Consider the following 24,685-nt stretch of genomic DNA (forward strand, 5'->3'; position numbering starts at 1 on the left):
TGGTAAGAACACTCAGGAAATGCATTGACATGGGCTTGAAACTGCGCTCTTCTCAGAAACCTGGCAATGCATGAATGTGGACCTGTTGTACAGTAAGCTCTCAGAGTGCGATAACACTGATAATCAATGCTAATACTTCATTAGTCTTACATATTCATAAAAAGAAAAAAATCATCCATGAGGTTAAAATATCAAGAAAAAGGATTAGCGATAATTCAAGGATCTACTTACCTTGGAAACGCTTGGCAGCAGACTCTCTTAGAGAGAAAAAGATGTCACACATAACAGTCGGACAACTGACTCCTGATTTTGTGATGACATTAAAAATCTGGTCTACATAATTTTTCAAGTTTTCCTATTAAAAACAATGGAAAAATGTTTGTTGAAATTGACAGAATTTTTATCATAGAACAATAAACCCAAGTATGCTTCCACTTGGTGAGAGGCGCTATAGATATTTGTCCTGTGTTCTAACAGCTATTACACGCCTATACTTAAAGGGGTGCCCTGCAACACAAATTAATTTTCATAATAAAAAATCCCAATCTATTTAATGCCATTATCAAATCTATTTTCTAATATACTTTAAAAATTCCTCATCATTCCATCACTACACTAACTGCTTTTTTCTTATTTTGCTTTCTAATACTTCCTTTTGATTACAATTTCTTGGAGAATCCCAGTGCATGCTGGGATACTCAAATGAAGCGTCACCAGGAGGAGAGACTGAGGTCACTGCCGCAGCCTTTGCCCCCTCCCTGAAACAACGCAACATCAATTACTTCCATTTCAGGGGTTGAGCTAGTTCCTGCTCTATTGATACCTTGTAACGAGCTTTGCCATATGACTTAGGCTACTTTCACACTAGCGCCGGGCTCGGTTGCGACGTGTGTCATTGCGTCGCAAATGTGTCGCTAATGTTAGTCAATGCAGAAAAAACGCATCCTGCAAGCACTTTTGCAGGATGCGTTTTTTCGGCAAAACGACGCATTGCGACGTAATGCAGTTAACGCCAGTGTGAAAGTAGCCTTAGGATAAAAGTCAATCTCAAAATTCTGGTTCCGGTAAAAGGGTCGATATTGACTTTAAGGATTGCTACTATCAAAAAGTGGCACTAGAGTTTTAGTCCTCTTCCTCTCTGAAGAGGAAATTTGCACAGTAGATTCTTGCACTGCAATATGCAAAGTGACAGTGCGCTCTCTCGCCGGCTCTGATCAGAAGTAACGAGATATCAGAAGAGCGCATTTTCAGTGCGAGTTGTAAAAATATTAGTCGTGCAGAGAGCTGCACCGACCCCACAAGTGACGTCACTTGGAGGGTAGCGCTGGTCTCTGCAGACCACGTATTACAGCAAAGACAGTTCAAGACAGTTAAAAAAAAAAAAAAAAAAAAGACCAATTTTTACTTTGACAAATTCATGAATGGCATGCGCCATTTTGAAGAATTTGGCACAAAGACCTGCAATTAATACACAAGACAAAAATGAAAAGCGAACTTTCCAAAAAAAAAAACACAAAACAACAAAAAGAAAATGATTAATCGGGCCATCGATTCTACAGGTTTACAGGTCACTATTTGTTTATGGTTCTCAGCATTGTTAGTATATTTTGCTAGTGATTATTTGTTGTATTTGTGATATTCTTAGTGGTTGTATATTCAGAATCTAAGATTAAAGGAGAAAACAAAACAAACAGCAAAAATTGAGACAGAACTACAGCACATCCAAAAAAGAATGTGTGATTCAAACAACTTGTTCTACTGGATTTACTGGAGTGCGTTCTCAACTTTATTTTATTAAATAAACTAAAGGGTCTTTCTAAAAACGTGTATCCTGGAAGGATTTTTGCTCCCCACAACTGCTTTAATGGTGGTTCCCATCTGCATTGGACAGTAGAAAAATGTAAGAATATCTATCTGTAATAAATATAACTACATAAATAGGAAAAACAAGAAATGTATCTCTCCATTTTTTTAAATGGGGTAAATCATACAAGCATGGCACGACAGTCACTTTATGCAAATATTAGCCTTTGAGGTGGTTCAGTGGTGAGCACATTTGCCTTGGTTCAGAACCCAAGAAAGGGCAGTGCTTATATCCAGGAAATGTAGGGGTTACACAGGAAGCTGAAGTTAAAGGGAATCTATCAGTAGGATTAACCCTCCTCCTAGGCAATCTATATGGGCATATAGGTCACAGGAAGCAAAAATTAAACCTTGATATCTGCAATTTTATATTGTATTCCAGAGAAATCCACGTTTTTCTTACATATAAATGACCTGTTAAATCTATTGGCCGAACACAGCTTATTTTGAAAAGAAAAGGAGACACTACCAGTGTGAACCAAGGAATGATGGACACTTTGCTCCAATAATCACACACAGCTCTGCAGTGATAGCAGAACGCTACAGCAGAAGTGAACTTTATCTCATTGCACACACTTGCAGCTACACGTGTCCTCTCATAGTGCTGTGAGCTCTGCTGCAGGGATGTGCCTAACTCCAATCAACACAGTACAGCAGAGCTGAATCTTGTCTCATTACAAACACAACAAGCACATTTAGTTTTCTTCTCTCAGTGCTGTCAGCTCTGCTGTCCTGCCCTCTGCCCACACGGTCAGCCTGTGAGATAGAAGCTGAAGCACTGTGAGAAGACACCTGCAAATATTTTTGCATTGAGACAAACTTCACTTCTGCAGTTCTGCGTTAGCTCTGCTGCACTGGGTAAGCTCTGCTGTATTGTGTTCTCACTGTAGAGCTGTATGTGATGAGAGCAGACTGTCAGTCATTACAAGTCTCTCACTGGTAACACCCCCTTTTATTTAAAAAAAGCTCTGGAGGCAGAGTCTCAGGGAGATCAGTGTCTGACCCATAGATCTTACTAGCACAATTACATAGAAGAAAAATGTGGATTTCCTTGAAATAAGATATTGGATCGCAGATATCAAGGTATCATTTTATTCAGTTTTCTATGACCTACAAGCCCATATAGATGGCTTAGAAGGGTTGATCCTACTCACAGATTGCCACCGTTGCCATTCAGGCTGAAATAAACTGGTTCCAAAAGATATGCCAAAACCCAAAAAGAGTTGCTGGTATATTTACTAAGGTTGAAATTTCTGATATTAGACAACTTGTATTTCAATCTCTTTATACTGTATCATAAGAATAAATATATATTTTTTCTTACCTTGTTCGTTTCTAAGTTTTCACCATCTTTCAGCTTCACAGGATCAATCTCACAGGGTTTATGGAACTCGCAGATCTAGGGAACACAAAAACCAGAATACTGAGAAACGTCAGTACTTAGCAATCTTTATCCTCCAGGGGGCGCAAGGAGCTTGTGTTCCTCTACAGCTGAACTCCCTGTAGACTGATGGGCCTCACAGATTGTTGGGCCTGAGTCACTGTGAAAGGAAATGTGCGGTTACTTGTTGATAAGTCAGTGTCCCAGAAGATTATGGTCTCAGGTTGACCAGAGATGGTCTGAAAGGAGATATAAGCAGGGTGTAACCACCAGCTGGGTGACTGGATGTGACACTTAAGACACTGCCACATATCTTATAAAGAAGGGATTATTTGCCATTTCCATATCATCTTTAACAAAGAAAAATAAAACAAATGAACCAAAAACTATAAAACTAAAGTTTTTTACACAAACTAGTTATTTACAATGGAGTTTGAGTTCCTTTTTGTTGCTCTGACTGTTACGGAGCAGCACTCTGGGGCTTGGCAATGCATTTCTCATACAGATGTGTCATTATTGGGCTAGTAAAGGGGGAATACTGGTTCTCCTTAAAGAGACCACCTGAGTATGAAGTCTAACATGTAACGTAGATACTTGGAAAACAGCTTTTTTTCATGCAATAAAAGAGCTGCTTTGCATATTTAATTTTTCCAGGTGGCATCTATCAGTACGTGGAGCTGTGATCATGTCATCCAGCAGCACACTAGGTGATAGAAGGATGCGCGTGCAGCGCATGATGTGTTAATGCTGCTTTCTGATAAACACCTATAATTAGTGACATTCACAGTCGGGTCAGTTCAGATGGTTAAACAGCTGCCTGGAGCCTCACAAGACATATTAAACCTTCCTGTATAAATCTGTGTTATCTGGATGGAACAGCAAAAAATAAACTGGACGTGTGTCCGCAACCTGGCCTGCAATTATTGTCCATGTCACCAAACCCACATCTTTCTAGTGATAAAAATAGATTTAGAAATTTATTTTTTTTAATGAAAAAAAGAAGCCAATTTTTTAATGTCAAGAGAAAAGGATTCCTGTGGCTCTTTCCTGGAAATCTGTATAAAGCAGGAGGCGGCAGCTTCTGGCTCCCTCCAGCTGTTGTTAAACTGCAACGTCTGTTACAAAAAGCAAACATATTGGTGGTTGTACTTCAAGAGCCACTACGAAGACACAGCTTAGCCTACGAAATGCTGCAGACTATGGGAATATGTCACGGCACTCTTACGATAATCTCCAGAAAATGGCATGAAATACGGTATGTGGAGCTGCAAGAGAATGTACAGGCCCTAGGTGAAATAAAATTATATATACTATATATATATATATATATATATATATATATATATATATATATATATATATATATACACACACACACACACACACACACACACACACACACACACACATACATATACATACGCACACAGTACTCAAGTATTCCGCATAAACTAGTACACCCCCTTTGAAAAGTAAGATTTTAATCAATACCTCACTGGACACAGGACCAATTTTAAATATTTGGACAACACTGAGGTTCATAGAACATTTTTTTTACTTTTTGAAAGTAAGTTTAACAAAATAGCTTTCATTTTTATTCAAATTAGTTGATGCAAAAATGAATACTCCCTACATCAAAAACGTCAATATATAGTATTTTCTATGATCTTCATGATTTTTACAGACAGTACAGCTGGCGACATATCGCAACATCTATCTTTTTCTATTGTTCAAGTACTACTTCTTTTGGAGCCTGGATGGTGGATGGAGAGTGATGATCAACTTGGGTCTTCAGAATTCTCCATAGAGGTCTGATGAGGAGACATACTTGACCACTGAAACACTTTCACCCTGTTGTTGTTCAGAAATGGACCAGAGGTGTTTTTTGGGCACTGGTCATGTTGGAAAAGGACAAGTCTACCAAGGGCGTGTTCTCTTTCAATATACTGTAGAGGAGTATGTCATAAGAGGAGTAAGGCCTCTTTCACACTTCCGTCTTTTTGTTTCCGTCACAATCCGTCGTTTTGTGAAAAAAACGGATCCAGCTGTTTCTGCTGGATCCCTTTTTTCTCATAGACTTGTATTAGGGACGGATTGTGATGGATGGCGAGACCACTACGTCATCACAGGTCATTGTCTCGCAAGGCATCACTGGGAACAGGAGCATCGCGAGCACTGAGAAGGCTGCAGGGGACGCCGGAACGTAAGAATATCGTGATTTTTTAAAATTATTTTTAACATGGGTTGTGTTGTGTATGCGTTTTCGCAGCGGAAAAACATGGCGCATACACAACGTGTGCACATAGCCTCCACGGATCCGTCAAAAAAAAAAAAGGGACCCAGTGCATCCGTTTTTTACAATCTGCACAGGATCCGTCTTTTCAACATTTTGACGGATTGTGACTGATTGTAAAAAACGGAAGTGTGAAAGAGGCCTTAGGAGTTATTCAGATAAAAGGCTGGGAGCATTGGATCACTGCCTGAACCCCAGCAGTGAACAGGTAATTAAAGCAGGTTATCTGATTAAGAGCAGACATGGTGCGTATATACAGAGTAATTAACAGGCAGCTGTCAATGTTGTATAAATATTTGGGTCAGCAGTTGTGTATATGCTTTCCCTGGCAAACACTGTAGGTGTTAAAAGCAGAAGAGTCATGCTTACATCTAGTGCAGCTGTTCTGTCTGTACTGCAGTCAGCACAAGGTAAAACAATATTTTAAGGGGTTTTTCCTTAAGAAGTTTTTTATTGAAGGGTATAGTATTCAAATTCACAAATTATGCAATACAACATACAATGAATAATATACAAAAGTACGTCTCAGGAACATCGAACAGTAGGGACATGAAAAATTGCAGTCAGGTTCCACGAGATCAAGAAGATCAAGAGCATTACACAATCAAAAGAAAATGACCTTCATTTTTAACTTATTTTGTTTCGTCTTCAAACATCAGAGTAAAACAAACATACAACTTTGCATTATTAGAATCACAATATCCTACCAGAAACAATTGTTAAGTGTATTGTCACTTCAGTCACACCCTAACACGCCCTTCATGTCGAATCGGGAAATCTCCTGCCAAAATCCTATTAATATACCATGGGGACTGTTCAAAACAGGCTATAAGAAGAGTTCTCATTTCCTCGGAGAGCATATCAATAAAACTCTCCCAAGTATCAAAAAAACGGGACACCAAACGATCGTCGCCCAACTGTGCCTCTATCCATTCCATACGGAATACATGTTTTAATTTATTTAGGAACATTGTTAGCGTAGGAGGTTCCGCCATTATCCATTGTTGTAGGATACATTTTTTCCCCACCATGGACACTATAGAAATCAGACGTTTGGCCCCTCTTGTGATTCTAGATCCCTCTCCCGACCATATTCCCAAAATCGCCCACTCTGACGTACAAGGCATATAATTTAGGAGATGATCTAAGCAAAAGTTTTTCACCTCATTCCAGAACCTCATGATCACCGCACAATCCCAAAACTGATGATAAAGGTCAGCCCCAGGGGTCTCACATTTTAGACAATTAGCCGATTGAGATAAGCCCATGAGAAACGAACGATGTGGGGAAACATATGTGCCATGATACAATCTAAGCAACATTTCCCTATAAGAGGATGCAGGTAAGGCCTTCCATAAATAAGACATTGTCTTAAGGATACGTTCCAAAGTTAAATCTGGAAAACGAATAAGCCATCTTGGAAGGCCTGTTTTTCGTTTAGCATAGTCCATCTCCCCTCTCAACAGATCATAGAATCTAGAAGTAGAGTAAAATAATAAAGACCTATTTCGCAACATGGCATCTAGTGGGTTCTCCCAATCCAACTCCGATAACCGATCTCCTACCCCCATAGCATAAACCTCCAAGATTGCACAATTCGCGAGACTACCCATTGTCAGAGGAAGGCATCGCCGAGTAAATGTCCAAGAGTGTGGCCTACGTGTCGAAGAGTCCATTATAGAGCCCACTGTCACCACCCGATACCTAGTGCACCAATTCTCCACCCCACTTCTTAACCTCACATCTCTATTCCCAAATATTGGCAAGAAAAGTGAGGAATGTGCACTAAGTAAAAATTTATGACGCAACCTATGCCATATCGTCCACATCACCATTATCAAGGGATTATCCAACACTGAGGAGGGCAACAGCTCTTTGTGAGTGTGTAGGAGATAAAGCAAGTTGGTATGAGGTATCAGATTCTGATCTAATTGAGTGTTAGTGTATATGGAAGTATCTTGAATCCAGTCTTTAAGATAACGAAGCAACGCCGCTAGGTTATAATTCTCCAAATTCGGAAAATTAATGCCTCCATTCGATATACGCTGTTCCAAAATGGCCATGCTGATAGCATGATGCCTCTTCCCCCAGATAAAGGAGCGAAGCATACCGTTTATCAACCGCAGATCACTAGAGGAGAGCAATATTGGAAGAGACTGTAAGAAATATAAAATCTGCGGGAAAACCACCATTTTTAACAAATATGCCCGTCCTAAATATGTGAGCGTTAAGTGTTGCCATCCTTCTAGTTCCCTTTTAATTTTTTGAATAAGAGGAACAAGGTTACTTCTCTGGAGATCATGAGGATTCCTAGTTATGAGCACCCCCAAATATGGCAAAGCTTCTCTACACCATTCAAAAGTGTAAGACCCCGCCCATGGTGGTTTGCGTGCAGCGCGTAGATTGAGTGCCTTAGATTTGGTTGGATTGATTGAATAACCAGACATAGACCCCAATTTATTTATAAGGGCCATAATTTCAGGAAGGGCCTCCTCTGGATTAGCAATATATAACAAAATGTCATCAGCAAATGCTGTGAGCTTCAGGCTCAGTCTCCCCACCCGTATCCCTTTAAACAATGGCAAGGACTCTACAGCACGAATAAGAGGATCAAGGGCAAGGTTAAATAAAATGGGGGAAAGTGGGCAACCCTGACGAGTGCCTCTAGTTAGTTCCACCCCCTCTGTTAGTTGTTGATTAACTATAATTTTAGACGTAGGTGAATTATATAGTAATCTAATCAGTGCCGCAAATGTCTCGCCAAATCCCTGTCTCTCTAACACCGCATAGATCCAATGCCACTCAACACTATCAAACGCGGCCTCTGCGTCCAAACTCAGCAAAATGTTGGGAGAGTTCTTATTTCTAGCTGAAACTATGGTAGCCGCAATTGCCGTACGAACCGCAATAGTCGAATGTCTGTCTCGGGTAAAACCGTACTGATTAGGTGACAGAATCTCAGCGAGAAACATCTGTATTCTATTAGCCATGATCTTTGCTAACAATTTGTAATCCAGATTTAATAAGGATATGGGTCTGTATGATGTTATCTGCGTTGGGCTCCTGCCTGGCTTTAAAATGAGAGAAGTCAAGGCAGAATTAAAAGAAGTTGGAGAAGCGCCCCCATGCAAATAATGATTAAATAAGTCTTTGAGGAGAGGAACTATATCAGGAGAAAGCAATTTGTAGTATTCTGCAGGTAGTCCATCCGGTCCTGGTGACTTACAATTTGCTAGTGCTTTAATAGCAGAATTTATTTCAAATAGTGTAATAGGCATCTCCAAAGTTGCACGCTGAGAGTCTGTTAACATTGGTAATTGCAATGAATCTAAAGAATGTGCTATAGAGGAAATGTCCCCTCCCCGTGTAGAGTATAGCGCCGTGTAATGAGCATGAACCGCCTGTATTATATCTTTACTATCAGTCAAGTGAGACCCTGATATGGGATCCACTAAAAGCGGAATTTTCTGTCTGGGACCTTTTGGGTTTGCTAACCTGGCCAACAATGATCCTATTTTATTACCCCATCTAAAGAAATGCTGCCTATTAAAGTCCACTTTCTGTTGGGCTATCTTAGTCAAGTGCGCATTTAGTAACGATAAAGCATCCTGCCATTGAAACCAATCCTCTAGAACATTAGAACCCAAATACCGTCTATAGGCCAATATGGCCAATCTCTGAAGGTCTCTCGTTACCTGACCCGCTTTACGCTTTTTCCCTGCCACATACGCAATGATTTTCCCTCTCATGACAGCCTTACCCGTCTCCCACATAAGTACAGAGTCATCCCAGTGCTGTATGTTATCATCCACAAAATTGCCCCACTCTTGCTTAAGGAATGTCTCAAACTCCCTACTTTTAGACAAGTAAGCTGGGAATCTCCAAGAGCCCGGCGGGCGTGGGTCACGACCACAACAAAGGAGTACGGTGATAGGAGTATGATCAGAAATTCCAGCATCCCCTATAGCTGCTTCCAGCACCCCCGATAGAAGAGATTCACCTACCAAAAACATATCAATACGTGAAAGAGACTTATGTGCTTTGGTTAAGGGGTTTTTTATTATTATAATTCTAGTTTACAGAATCCATGGATAAGTCCATGATCAGGGAGCCTATTCACATCTGGTGGTAAAATAGCAAACATTTTGGTAGCAGGCAATCCACAGGAGCTCAATATCTCCCTGACTTATGGATATATCATTTCATGTGTGGTAAGTATAGAACACTTAAAGGATGCTCAGTATGATGAGGGCCAAACTGATTCTCTAAGAGGCTTCTGGGGGAAAATATGACCCAGAGAAGAAATGAGGGCTAGAACTGGATGAGAACAGAATCTAATCAGTGATCGCCCTCTCACCTCAGCGAAGGTGGGAGTGAGGGGTTTAGTAAGACGCTTTATAACATGTCATCTTTGTCAAACCCCATGAGAAGCAATGAGCATCACAGATCTGTCTCTTTTTCCTGTGGACATCTCCGTCAGAAGGGACAACGGTTCCAATTTGTAATTTCCCAGTTTTTTGGGCAATCAATATTTTAGTTTGGCATACCATAGAAAGTGTTTATTCTGAAGGGATTTCTGACAAATATATTGGGGTGTACTTATTTATGAGGAGCCCTTACAGTATATACACACAAGCCCGCATGCGCGCACACACACCGAGTTACCTCATCTATAATAGGCTTTAGTGTAACTTGAAGATAATGCATTCCGGCTAGTTTCATGGTCTCATCAATGCATTTGGAGGTCAATGAATTCCCGCGGAAAATGGTATTTGGATCTCTGATGAAGAAGAGAAGAAAAACAGAAAAGATGACTGTATTCCATAAAGGAATTGGGCTTCCTCCAATGACTAGATAGCCACTTGAGGTGATGTTACTGTTACTCAGAACATAATTTCAACATTTAATCATCTAAACCCTTGAACGGGACTATGGCATGAATAATCTTTGTGAAGTCAGTCTTTCAGGATTTTTTTTTTTATTTTTATCACTAAGGTATAGATCTGGTAATAATTATACAGATACCGGTAATTACATGTTATGCAAAATGTGTAAGAAAGGATGTGATTCATGCTTTGTATAAAGGAATATCTCTAATTCACAGCGGATGACAGTTTGTGTTATATAAGGAATACAAGATGATAATGGGGGGCCGTTTGTACAATGACATCGCACTGACTCATAACCCAGTTTCCTGATCTCTACAGATACATTCCTATTAACCTTAGAACAATGGAGACATGCGCCAAGGCTCAAGCTGGTACATGTTTACCAGAATTTACTGACTCTTCAACAGATTTTAACAATTGAAAATTAAAATATTTTTTTTTTACCAAAGTTTATCCCCAATACAAAAAACACACAGATAAAGGACGATTTCCAAAATAACAGGTTGTCCCTTATTCATAAGATAGGGAATAACTTGCCGATCACTGATGAAACGACCAATCTGAGTTGTGGGACCCCAAAAATAAGGCTCTATATCCCGGTTTTGAAGGAAGAGGAGGTGAGCATGCTCAAATTCTTTTCTGTCCATTGTCTCTGGCAGTCCCACTGGCAATGAATAGACCGGAGGCCGAATATGGGGACCTCTGCTCCATTCAGGAGGGGGTGCGGATTGGTTCCAAAGTCCTGATCTCAGGGGGTCCCACAGATTGGGTCATGATTATGGCATAACCCTTTAATAGTCATTATCAATGATAAAATTGCTACTTACTGTGTTCTGTTCACTTCAGCGTTGGCAATGGCGCTGATGAAAGGCACAATCTTGCCATAATGTAAAAAAAGACGGACCAGAGGTATTGCAGCTTCCTGTTTTTCTCTGCAGACTTCACCCAACACGTGTGCAGCAGATGCTGAAACAGGCTGAAAACATTGGAGACAGGTTACAGTTTTCACATGGCGTGAAGATAAAGCTGATGACAGTCACGGCAGACCATTCAAATGCAGGAAAATAGTGTGAGCAATAGCATGTCCTGTACTGCCACGTCATGGAGCCGTCTATTGCCGCATTAGTATGTACAAAGTGTGAGTAGCAACAACCAAGACTGAATTCAGGGAAAAAATGTCCAATCTGCTTAGGTATTATTGGCAGAATGGGAGCTAAAGACATTTACTAGAGGATTTACATTATTATACAGGCAACCGGTCAACTGCAGATAAATAGTGTTTAAAGGGGTTTTCCCCATGTATAAAGTTAATTTTAATCAATAGATCTTGGAATAATAGTAATTTCCACAATTAGAAGTGATTAAATAAAATGTTCCTGTGCTGAGATAATCTTATAAATGTGCCCCTGCTGTGTACTGTGTAAGGCTACGTTCACATTTGCGTTGTGCGGTACAGCGTCGGCGACGCAACGCACAACGCAAATGTAAACGCATGCACAACGCAGCGTTTTGTGACGCATGCGTCCACTTTTGCATGGTTTTTGGCGCAGAAAAAACTGCATCATGCAGCGTCCTCTGCGCCCTGACGCATGCACCACAGTGACACCTGCGTCACAAAACGCAAGTGCAACGCATGTCCATGCACCCCCATGTTAGATATAGGGGCGCATGACGAATGCGTCGCCGAGGCTGCGCCTGACGCAACGCTAATGTGAACGTAGCCTTATGGCTGTATCTGACCGTGCAGGACCATGGTCTGATCATACCACACCTCCTGGGCAGAGATGACACAAAAGAGTACACAGACAGAACCAGCTGTGATCCCATACTGTCCTGTGAGGCAAAACATTTATTTTTAAACGTATATGTTATATCAGCGCAACTCAAACATAGCAAAAAAACAAAAAAACAACAGTGTATAGTTAAACCATGAGCAAAGGGACGTTAAGCACTAGAAATTGCCTTTAAAGCAACAAGAAAATGTGCATAAATGGCCAACAGAATACACACAGTAAAACATCAAATCCTTTTTTTACTGCATAGAAATTATTACATGATAATTTTGTGTCGTTCCAGTGGAATGGCAACACATATAACATGGTGCATATCACCAGGTAATGTAGAATGATGCCATAAAAGAACCAGTGGTTACCCACTGGTAATACTAACCTACAGCTCTGGCAAAAATTAAGAGACCACCACATCAAAACCCTGTCATGGGCAGCCCTGTCTCTAGACCTGAACCCCACTGAAAACCTCCGGAATGTAATCAAGAGGATGATGGATAGTCACAAGCCATCAAACAAAGAAGAACTGCTTACATTTTTGCACCAGAAGCAGTGTGAAAGACAGGTGGAAAGCATGCCAAGAAAGCTGTGATTCAAAATCATGGTTATTCCACAAAATATTGCTTTCTGAACTATTCCGGAGTTAAAACATTAGGATTGTTGTTTCTTTTAAATCATGTATTTTTTATTAAAGCATATGACACGCCATTAACACAGTCCGATACAATTTCCAGACAAATACCGTACATTAGATACATGACCTGATAATATATTTTCATTTTACTAAACACCACCCTTACCACCTAACCAACCCCCTTCTCCCTCCCCCCAATCTCTTGCCCATTATCCAATAGGATTGTTGTTTCTAAATGATTACAAACTTGTTTTCTTTGTATTATTTGAGGTCTGAAAGCACTGTTTTTTATTTTAATTTTGACCATTTTTCCTTTTCAGAAAAAAAATACAACATTTATTGCTTGGAAATTCGGAGACGTGTTGTCAGAAGTTTATAGAATAAATGAACAATTTATATTTTACTCAAAAATATTCCTATAAAGAGAAAAATCAGGCAAACTGAACATTTTGCAGTGGTCTCTTAATTTTTGCCAGAGCTGTATCTTATCTATTATATAACTGTCTAAGGGTCACTTCCGTCTGTCTGTCCTTCTTTCTGTCACAGATATTTATTGGTCGCGGCCTCTGTCTGTCATGGAATCCAAGTCGCTTATTGGTCGTGGGCCTTTTGCCACGACCAATCAGCGATGCGCACAGTCCGGAAGAAAATGGCCGCTCCTTACTCCCCGCACACCGTGCCCGGCGCCCGCCTACACCCCTCTGGTCATTGCTCACACAGGGTTAATGCCGGCGGTAACGGACCGCGTTATGCCGCGGGTAACGCACTCCGTTACCGCCGCTATTAACCCTGTGTGACCAAGTTTTTACTATTGACGCAGCCTATGCAGCGTCAATAGTAAAAACATCTAATGTTAAAAATAATAATAAAAAAAAATTATATACTCACCTTCCGCCGCCTTTCCCGCTCCTCGCAAGCAATGCCCGGGCCGGTCCATGCAAGCGGCACGTTCCGGTGGCAAGGATGGGCTGGGAGAAGGACCCGCCATGTCATGTGACCGCGACGTCATCAAGTCCTGCGCGCCTGCACGAGAAGGACCTGCCGTGATGTCACGGTCATGTGACCGCGACGTCATCACAGGTCCTGCACACCTGCGCGAGAAGGACCTGCCATGACGTCACGGTCACGTGACGTCATCACACCCTGGGACCGGAAGCTGCCGCCTGCACCCCACACAGGCGACAGAACTACAACGCACCTGCAGAAGGTGAGTATATGTTTATTTTTTATTTTATTAAACTGTGACATACGTGGCTGGGCAATATACTACGTCACTGGGCAATATACTACGTCACTGGGCAATATACTATGTCACTGGGCAATGTACTACGTAACTGGGCAATATACTACGTGGCTCTGTGCTGTATAGTACGTCGCTGTGCAATATACTACGTGGCTCTGTGCTGTATACTACGGAACTGGGCAATATACTACGTCACTGGGCAATATACTACGTAACTGGGCAATATACTACGTCACTGGGCAATACACTACGTGGACATGCATATTCTAGAATACCCGATGCGGTAGAATCGGGCCACCATCTAGTGGATGTATAACAAGTAATAAATATGGACATATGGGCATTGCCAAAATAAGGTATTGAAAGTAAGTAGGGACAATTACTGCAGGTAATTTTATTACTAATAATTGCATTGTATGATACCACTAGATAAAGCTCATAACTACATCTAGCTGTACATCTAGTACAGCAATTGTTTTTAATAACTGGACTTTATTGTGGCATTATCCATATTTATTACTTACTATATATCCATTATATTACTAGGCAATACTTTTATGATTTATTGTTCCAAAATTTGCTCTACTGTAGTATTACCAGTTAGCAACCATTTATCTACAGTACACTGGTGGACATAGAAAAGGGTCCCTGTGTAAGAGCAATATATGAGAAATATGCAATTCAACAGCTCAACTTAATACACAATTCCACCTGCTTTGGAGGTGTAAATGGGCCCCCTTACCTCTTGGGCCCCTGTGCGGCTGCACCAAGGTACTCCCCTGTACCAGTATCTTTCTAAACATCATTCTGTATTACTTGTTGATATGCTCTTTGTCTTATCAGTCGCCGTTATACTGGAACGGCTCAATTTTATCATATAATATTTGATATGCTATATGCAATTAAATAAAGATTTTATATTTTACCACATGTATTCTATTGCCTATTTATGCAGCCAATCAACGAGCTCTTTCGGTGTGGGCACTTCTGGCCCTATCATAGCTATCTGTTATGGGGCTGTGATTGGCCGGAGTAGCATGCTAAAATTAAAATAAATATGGTTTAAAAAAAAACGACATGAGGTCCCGCCTATTTTTGATAACATGTGCAGGTAAAGCAGACAGCTGCGGGCTACGGTCGTCAGCTGTCTGCTTTATCTTGGCTGGTTATCAAAAGTAGAGGCCCCAAACTGATTTTTTTAAAGTATTTAAATAAATAATTTAATAAACGGTGTGGGGTCCTGCTTATTTTTGATACCCAACCAGTCAATCAATGTACCAGGAAGTGAGCTGTAATAGCTTCTGCACGGCACAGCCCCAATGACTAGAAGCGAGCAGCCAGAAGGAGGATACATTTACACATCCATATATACATACATACAAATATATCTCTCTTCTCCTTGTTACCATGCTTCTAGTAAACCTTATAGCCATGATTTAAATTTTACCTGTAGTAACTATATATGAAGGAAAACTGCATTTATGGAGGTGACAGGTTCCCTTTACCTGCAGTTTACAGTAGAATAGGAGTGTCTTGTCTTCATAGAGAGTACTCTGTTCACATGTCCATTTATCTTTTCTGTTTGTGTGTTTGGATTAGAATAGATAAAAATAAGAGATAAATGGAATTAGCATCGTGTGCATTCCTTTTCAAACATAAGCAAAGGGGCCCCACTAATTCATATGGGGTCCGCCTGGTTTCCGTTTGCTGTCCATTCTTTTGGGAACAGAAGAAAAAGTGCTGCATGCAGAATTTTTTTTTTCGTTTCTAAAAATAAAGAAATGGAAACCAGATGGACTCCTTATAGAGCAGTAGGGCCCCTCAGCTTCCGTTTGAAACAGGAGTGCACAGGATACTAATATGTGTTATCTATTAAATGTGTCTATTCTAAATGGAAAAGATAAACAGACATGTGAATATGGCCTAAGGTGGTCTACTAGGGACAGGTACATGTGCTCTGCAAAGAGAACTGCTAATTTTTTGGCATGCCCTTATCAGATGCTCCATTGCCCCCCACAGCAGTACCACACCTCTTCGAGTAACCTCTTCATCTTCACACATGACTGTAATGTCCCTATTCTTTCCCTTGCTCTTTGATAAAGTGCAGATCAGTGATCAACGGCATTATTAGCCAATGAGCCTGAAAATGGACAAAGATGGTGACAGTCACTGAGTGGATAGTTTACCATTTCTGTGTAGAAGACAGCAACACAACAGCTTTGTGACCTACCAGTTCCGGCTCAAAAATTAACCAGTAGATAGCAACCTAATATTTTTGCTATTACCATCATGCAACGTATTCGGAGAAACATAAAATTTTGACAGCAATCACGAGCATTTTTCTGTCAAAATTCAGATTAAATAATGGTTCACTTTATTTTTAATTCAGTGACGCACTACTATGTCATGAGGCAGCTATGGGCAAAGAAACCCATGATGCAAAAACCTCCATTACTATAACGGACTGATAACCCTATTTATATAAAGGACGAGAGAAGAGAAGGAAGTTCTATGCAAAATGGTTTGCCAACCAGGTCATTAACAGTCTTGATACAATATGACAGGCTACACTCTGCGTGACCAATTGTACTAACATGATCTGCTGCCAGTTTCAGGTGACTTTTCAGAATAAGCCGTCATGAGCATATATGAGGAGTGACAGTATTATTAGCTATTGCGTGACAATCATTTTTAGCAGTTTTACAGACAGATTTGTAGAAAGATTTAAGCAGCTTGAGCTGCTTCATGGACAATTACTGAGCCCTCAAAGACATTTAGAGAATCCAGGTTGGGACAATCAAGTCACCTGGCCTCGTACATCAATGAACTGTCATCTTCCTAAGCTTGTCACTACCTTCTCCATGTGGGAGCAGGCCAAAAGCAGGGAAGCAACTTGTGGGGGTACTCTGCCCTGGAAACAGCTCTAATCCCGGCGAGTCGTCGGAAGGGTGAGACTGCATTTTACACCATCTTGGGTAATTACTAGGACTGTTCTGTATGCTATTGTGTGTTGGTGGTTCAATAAATGATTGCCACACTGTATACCCTCACCTTGTGTTGTCAGATTAGTATTCTACCTGCAGGAAGCGAGAGCAGGCGTTCAGTGGCATGAGCCCTGGTCCATGCAGTATTTCTAAAGACAGCCGGGCCAGCGGACGAGAGCAACCACTGACCCTGTATCTCTACACCTATGTTTTAATAATTTAAACCCCAGTGGGTGGTCCTATCAGTGACCGACAGCTATCTCTGTATGCATGCTTATACAAAGAAAGCTGTCAATCATTGATCGGTCTGCCCACTGGACCGAAATCCCAGAAAAAGCAAAAAATTAAATGACTAAAAACAAGTTATACTGCATCTTTTCTCACAAATCTATATATCAATTCACTCAGCTCCCCCTGCTCTATAACATGGTGCCTGCTGATTGGTTCCCTTTAAGGCTAGGGCAACACCATCGTATTTTCTCTTATCCAAGAAAAATCGGTCCGATTATGCTAATCACACTGTGATCAGAGTATGATCGTGGTGTGATACGATTTTCTCGGATGAGAAGATGGGGGAAAAAAAATTCTCCATTCTGTTACACCATGAAAATTATCTGAGTGCGGTCCAATTTTTTTCCACAGACTCATTGCCTTGCATGGCCGAGTACGATCCAATTTACAGATGCAAGTAGTGCATGCTGTGATTTTTACCTCGGACAGACTCGGTCAGAGGAAAAAAAAAAAATTGGCCAAGTGCCCGGGCCCATAGAATAACATTGGCCCGACTGCGATCCAATGTTTTGTTGAAAGTATGATAGTCCGCATGAGCCCTAATAAGATATTAAACAAAAGTTTATCTCTACATGTATAATGGATTTATAAAAAATCAACCAAAGTATAATTACTACTTAAATACGCCGTCATCCCTACTTCTGTAAAATCTTTTAAGAAAGTCTAAGGCATATATCAAATGGTAGAAGTCTCAAGTCCAACATGAAAAATAACCACTCATTGAATGCTGTTGCAGGTCTCATACACAAAGTCTCATAAACCTGTCTGGGACATAAATCACTCATGAAAACAAGTTGTATACAATAGCTTATTCAGGTTTTTCCCAACCACAAAGATAAAAAAATAAATAAATCAAGTAACAGTAGAGGATGAGACTGGAAACTGAAAATGCAGATTTGATTAAATGCCTGCTTACTAAGCATATTACTGGCAGCCATAGTGATGTAGTTATAGTTAATTCAGTTATTTCCAAAGCCACAATCCAAAGTCATAGGGTCCTGTGTTTGTCCTTTAGAGGGCTTCTCATTAGCAAGCAAGCACCAACTGAAGTCAGCTGCAGTATAGGCCAGGTAAAGCATCAGAAAGAAGAAAACCCAGTGTTTGGTGAGGTCCATGGCTTTCAGACTTCAGGCAGGCTTTACTGTAAGAGCAGTGAAGCTATGGAACTCTCTGCTACAGGATGTTGTGATGATCAATTGAATAAAACCGCTGGATGACCAGCTCTACCCTCTCCTACTGTATTCTCACCCATCCCTTGTAGATTGTGAGCCTTCGCGGGCAGGGTCCTCTCTCCTCCTGTACCAGTTATGACTTGTATTGTCTAAGAATATTGTACTTGCTTTTATTATGCATACCCCTCCTCACATGTAAAGCGCCATGGAATAAATGGCGCTATAACAATAAATAATAATAATTAAAAAAAAAAAAATTAAGGAGGACCTGGAGGCTTTCCTTGATAAATAAAATATTAGAGTCTAAGTACTAGATTCTATGATGAGACCTTGCTCTATGGAACTAGTCATGATTGCCACATGTGAGATCGGGAAGGAAGTTTTTCTAGAATATATGCTTTAGTGGCGTTTCTCTGTCTGCGCCATTACCTTGTTAAACCACAAAAACTCATTCTCTGCTTGTTTTAATGCTTAAATGAAATCTGTGTATAAAAAACAATGCCAAGCCCCCATGCCAGCTTTTTTTCAGAGCTGGACAAAATTGCTGTGAGAATGCCAAAATCAGCTACATTTTTTGGTCAGCCTTAAGTTGCGCCAAAAATATGTGGCTTATCAAAGCTTTTACAATAGAATACTGTAAAAACTTTGATGAATCGGGCCCAATACATGGCTAAATACCTAGACTAACAGCTCCAACATAATGAAATGGCAAATATGAAAATTGAAAAACAATCTTTCGTGAAGTCAAGGGTCTGCCTGCTAGAGTGTGTGGGCCTAAAAGCAGATGACCTGAAATGTGTTGTCCAGTGAGGTTTTAAGAGGCCAAGCTTTCATATGTAACCATGGGAAGTGGATTTAATCTGTGCTGCTGAATTCCAATAAGGATCCAAATTTGCAGGAATGAAGAAAAATGATTTATTGTCAAAGCTTATCAAAGTCAATCTGATGCCTCATGTCATTGTCCTGAGGAAGGAGTCAGATTGACCTTAAAACGCGTTGAACCATTTTTCTTCATTCTTGGTTTTTGGATCCTTATTAGAATTCAGCGGCGCAGATTAAATCCACTTCCCATGGTTATCCCTCACATATGCTCCCAGATGTGGCTGCAGCTGGTATTTTTGCATTATTAGGTGGCCATAATACAATTGTTCCCCCACTATATAACTTGGGTAAGGCCTATTGCTCTCTGCGTTTTTTTTTTTATCAATTTTTAGTGTGTATCATTTCATGAACAGTGTAGAGAATCGCTTATGAAAAAATGTTCGGTTTAAAAGAAAAAAGTCATAAGGTCTAATAGTTGAGGCTTTCCTTTTTTGCCAAGGAAGGAAGGCCTGGGTGTGTCAAATTAAAGTGTGAACATGTTAGTTTTTCTGCTCACCACAAGATTCAATCACACAGAAAACCACAAGAACTATTTTTCAAACTAGGGGTTGCAGAAGGAGCAGTAACATCCACCACTTTTACCTTCAGGAGGAAATATCTGTTACACCTAACATCATAAAATTTGTGGTAAAATCTTTCATATAATTGATACACTGCTTTTGCCAACTACAATCTTTGCAAACAAGGTGGCTTTATTTCCATAAGGAGGTACAAATTCTCTTAAAATGTTAGAATCTTGCTTCTAAACTGGAATGTACCATTAGAATATGACATTTTATTCAAATCAGATTCTTCTTATTTTGTTTTAGAGGTTCAAATTGTACTGCTGAAGGTCAAGATCAGGCATGATTGCTTAACAGGGCTATACACATTAGATGACCGCCAACTGAAGCAGATGACATTATCCGAACATCTAATGTGCATGGAGGTTTTCCAACTCGGACTCAGGCTCAGACTTACCTAAGGGTACTGTCACACAATGCAATTTTGATCGCTACGACGGCACGATTCGTGACGTTGCAGCGTCGTATGATTATCGCTCCAGTGTCGTAGACTGCGGTCACACTTTGCAATCACGGCGCTGGAGCGATGCCGAAGTCCCCGGGTAACCAGGGTAAACATCGGGTTATTAAGCGCAGGGCCGCGCTTAGTAACCCGATGTTTACCGTGGTTACCAGCGTAAAAGTAAAAAAAAACAAACCGTACATACTCACCATCTGATGTCCGTCAGGTCCCTTGCCGTCTGCTTCCCGCTCTGACTGAGTGCCGCCGTACAGTGAGAGCACAGCACAGCAGTGACGTCACCGCTGTGATCTGCTCTCACTTTCCGGCCGGCAGACAGTCAGAGCGGGAAGCGGACGGCAAGGGACCTGACGGACATCAGATGGTGAGTATGTACGGTTTTTTTTTTTTTTACTTTTACGCTGGTAACCACGGTAAACATCGGGTTACTAAGCGCGGCCCTGCGCTTAGTAACCCGATGTTTACCCTGGTTACCAGCGAACGCATCGCTGGATCGCTGTCACACACAACGATCCAGCGATGACAGCGGGAGATCCAGCGACGAAAGAAAGTTTCAAACGATCTGCTACGACGTACGATTCTCAGCAGGGTCCCTGATCGCAGTAGCGTGTCAGACACTGCGAGATCGTAACGATATCACTAGAACGTCACGAATCGTGCCGTCGCAGCGATCAAAATTGCACTGTGTGACAGTACCCTTATTAGATTTCAACTTGGTTGGTCCTTTGTTCTCAGAGGAGATAAGAATCCAGAGATGTTCTTGCAGTGACGTATTCCCATTGGCCTATTGAGAACATGCTCAGCCAAGCGTGCATGGGTATGGGGGGTGGTGATCTTGAGGAATTGCTTTTGGCTTAACTAGCCAAAGTATATGCCACCTTAAAGGGTCACCAAACTAATCACATAGTTGTTTTATGTAGAAAAAGCCAAGTCCATACATAGCTTCCTGACCATATAATTATTACACATCAGTGAGAAATCTGACGTTTCATTTAAATAAATGAAGACGGAGATTCACAGTGGGCAGGTTGATTCCCAGATAGTGCACTTATCCTTTGTTTTATTACCCACATAGCTCTACCCCCATGAACTTGATTGGCAACTATTCAGTGCTGCTAGGTCTCTGTTATAAGAAGGGCTAAACAGGTGTCATTAAAGCACATGGTGATGGAGTTAGGAGAGGAATAATCAGGACCAGTGCCTGGAATCAGTGCAAACATTCTTACTAATAGAAAATCCATATGCGGTCATGGTTTGACGCAATTTGTTTGGTCATCCTAAAATTTTTGACAGGTTTCCATTTAAAACTACATATCCCCATCAATCCATGGTGTTGAGTGGGAATACATATTTTACAGAAGCAGTAATAATTACGACATTTCTCTTTGACTTTACTCCCATTCATTTCAGCAGTCATAAAGCAAGGGCACCTTGCTGTACTATTTATACACAATACTGGATTGGCAAATGGAACTTGTGACTACATACATACATCTTATTAAATAGGCAAGCATGAAATACACTCCCTTTAACTGACCTCAACATCTCCAGATTTTAATAAGTGGTCCCTGAGGTCATTGTAGTACTCGCTGGAAAAGACGTGATCTTCAGTGTAAACTACATTGAGCCTTAGTGAGCCGAGATCCTCAGGCTTGCCCGATTTGCCATTATCCCTGGGCTGAAGCAAGTACCTGACAAAGAAAATCAGCTATTACATTTCCATGAGATATATACTGTATATTACACACACATTAAAATGAATACATTATAATATTTAATACCTTGCAAATGATGGCGTCTCACTTGGTATTCCAACCTTATTAATCATTGTAGGGTAAAGGTCCCTTGGACAGAGAACTGTAGCATGGCCATATTAAAGAGTATGGGGCTGTGTTACAATAGCAAGAATAGGTTTTATACTCAGTAAAAATCTGTACGGAGCTTACTGCTCCACAGGGCAATGCAACCCTTTCCCTTCCAGTGATTAGTAGCAATCTCAGAAGTCAAGCCCTCATCATTCAGTAAAGAGGGACATACACATACAATCAAAAGTTTGGACACACTTGCTAATGCAATGGGTTTTCTTGTTATTATTGAAATACGCCCACTGTAGATTCAAACTGAAGGCAGCAAAATCAAGATGGAACACAAGTGGGAAGAAGTAGGAAAGAAACACATGTTTAAAATACCCTCAAATTTATTAAATCATAGATTCCTCCACCTACCCCTCTTTTACCCTAATGGTAGCTTTACACACACTTGGCATTCTCTAAAACAGCTTCATCAAGTAGCCACAAGGAATGGATTTCCAATGGTGCTATTCAACTCATCCCAAACCATCGCAAATAAGTTTAGATAAGGGTGATGGTAAAGGCGGTGGCATCTGACACTACATTGCATCCCTCTCACTCTTGGTCACATCACATAGCCCTTACACAGCCTGGAGGTGCGTTTTAGGTCATTGTCCTGTTGCAACACAAATGGTGATTTTACTAAGTGAGAGCCAGATGAGATGGGATAGGTTGTTGCACAACAACCACGCTGGATAAGTGGGTCATGAATTTGGAATAAATTGCCTGCAGCAAGAGCCCCCATAGCATCATACCTTCCATGCCATCTTTTACAGTAGGCACCACACAGGTAGAAACCATCTGCTCACCTTTTCTAGGTGTCACAAAAACATAGTGGTTGGTACCAAATATCTAAAATTTTGGCTCATGAGAACACAGTACAGATGCCAACTGATATAATGTCTAGTTTTTGTTTTGCTTGGCCCAAACAAATCTCTAATGCTTGTTTGCCGTTCCTCAGTAGCAGCTTCTTTGCAGCAATTCACCTATAAAGGCTTGCTTCTCACAGTTTCTTCTGGTCAGTTGATGTTGAGATGTACTTACTACTTGATTTCTGTGCGTCATTTATGACAATTCTTGGTCTTTCTATCCTTGGGTAGTCCTCACGAAAACCAGTTTCTTTATTGCGATTGATGGTTTTAATGTTCATTTCAAGCCATTATGGGTAACAGACTGATGAAGCTGTTTGAGAGAAGGTCATGGGTGTGGAAAAAAGGGTACTTTGAGGAATCAAAGATTTAACACATCCAGATCTTTTTTTTTCCCAAACGTTTTTTTGCTCCTTATTTTCATGTGTGTCCCTTTGTGGCATTGCTGCCTTAAGTGTGAATCTATAATGTGCACATTCCAATAAGAACAAGAAAAACCATTGTATGAGCAGGTGTGTCCAAACTTTTGACCGGTAAGTCATATAAATTCGGTGGATCTCCTGACTATGTTATACGTATAAGGGCTTCCTGACTCCATAACTGCAGATGTCAGGAAAAATAAGGATCATGTATGTCGGATTTCACTATGTTTGATCCTTTTTGCGCTCTAAGAACATAAGGTGCCCCCATTGAAATGACCATGCATGTTCAGTCAAGCAGATGGTGTCAAGGTTAAATATCCACTAGCAACTACCTTACATGTATTACTGACTTAATGCATGGCATAAACCATGAGTTACTGATGCAGTATAAACCTTCTAGCCGCAAAAAAGAATATACACTATATTAAATGTCATGCTTTATATTGTAGTTCCATTATGTCAATCATATTTAATTAAATTACCATTACCAATTTAAGCCATCTTTATGGTACAATGGCTACACCCAATGACAATCTCTGACAAAGTGACAATGACATAATCTGCAGACACTGCAGCAGACATTATTCACTAGTTGGTTTAGATTTTGGAAACTGCTTCACCCCAATAAAGAGGTTTATTCACAGTATTATAGAGTGTCCATCCCCCAGAAACAGGAATGTTGGCGTCTCACACTGATGTGTCCTCCTCTAGGATTGCGGTAGTGAATGCACAAGCATGAACATGCGAGAAACAGCTGAGTCAATGAAATATTGAGATATTGGATATACTAAGCATGCCCAGGAGGGAAGGCACATAACTACTGGAAAAGGTTTATTGGAAAGGATAGAGAGAATCTTCACATGGGTTTAGTGTGTGCTGCTTTACACAAACAGATCCAGACATGACTATACACTATCAAATAAGCATTGCACACTATCTCCATTCACCTTTTATTCCATCAGATGATGAAAAACTACTATTATTGTCCGCTATGCATAGATGGTATTGTTTTCGTCAAATGTGACCATCACACTTTTTAATCGAAGTGTGATCCTATAAATGACCAAATATTTCACAAGGAAATAGGTTTTAACATGAGCAA

The 24,685-nt window shown here is 40.6% G+C and overlaps 1 protein-coding gene across 2 annotated transcripts in view; it reads right to left on the reverse strand.

Annotated features, from left to right (window-relative positions):
• The window catches only part of RASA3 (RAS p21 protein activator 3), a 231,377-nt gene that overhangs the window by 33,060 nt on the left and 173,632 nt on the right, over window positions 1–24,685 (reverse strand). For both annotated transcript variants that reach the window (XM_077296562.1, XM_077296563.1), the window contains exons 10-14: window positions 21,980–22,133; window positions 11,254–11,402; window positions 10,203–10,317; window positions 3,188–3,262; window positions 232–355 (exon numbers count right to left, since the gene is read on the reverse strand). In XM_077296562.1, the coding sequence (XP_077152677.1) occupies window positions 232–355; window positions 3,188–3,262; window positions 10,203–10,317; window positions 11,254–11,402; window positions 21,980–22,133 (617 nt within the window). The remainder of the gene's footprint in view (window positions 1–231; window positions 356–3,187; window positions 3,263–10,202; window positions 10,318–11,253; window positions 11,403–21,979; window positions 22,134–24,685) is intronic.

Source organism: Ranitomeya variabilis, chromosome 3 (genome assembly GCF_051348905.1).
Source record: "Ranitomeya variabilis isolate aRanVar5 chromosome 3, aRanVar5.hap1, whole genome shotgun sequence".
Lineage (NCBI taxonomy): Eukaryota > Metazoa > Chordata > Amphibia > Anura > Dendrobatidae > Ranitomeya > Ranitomeya variabilis.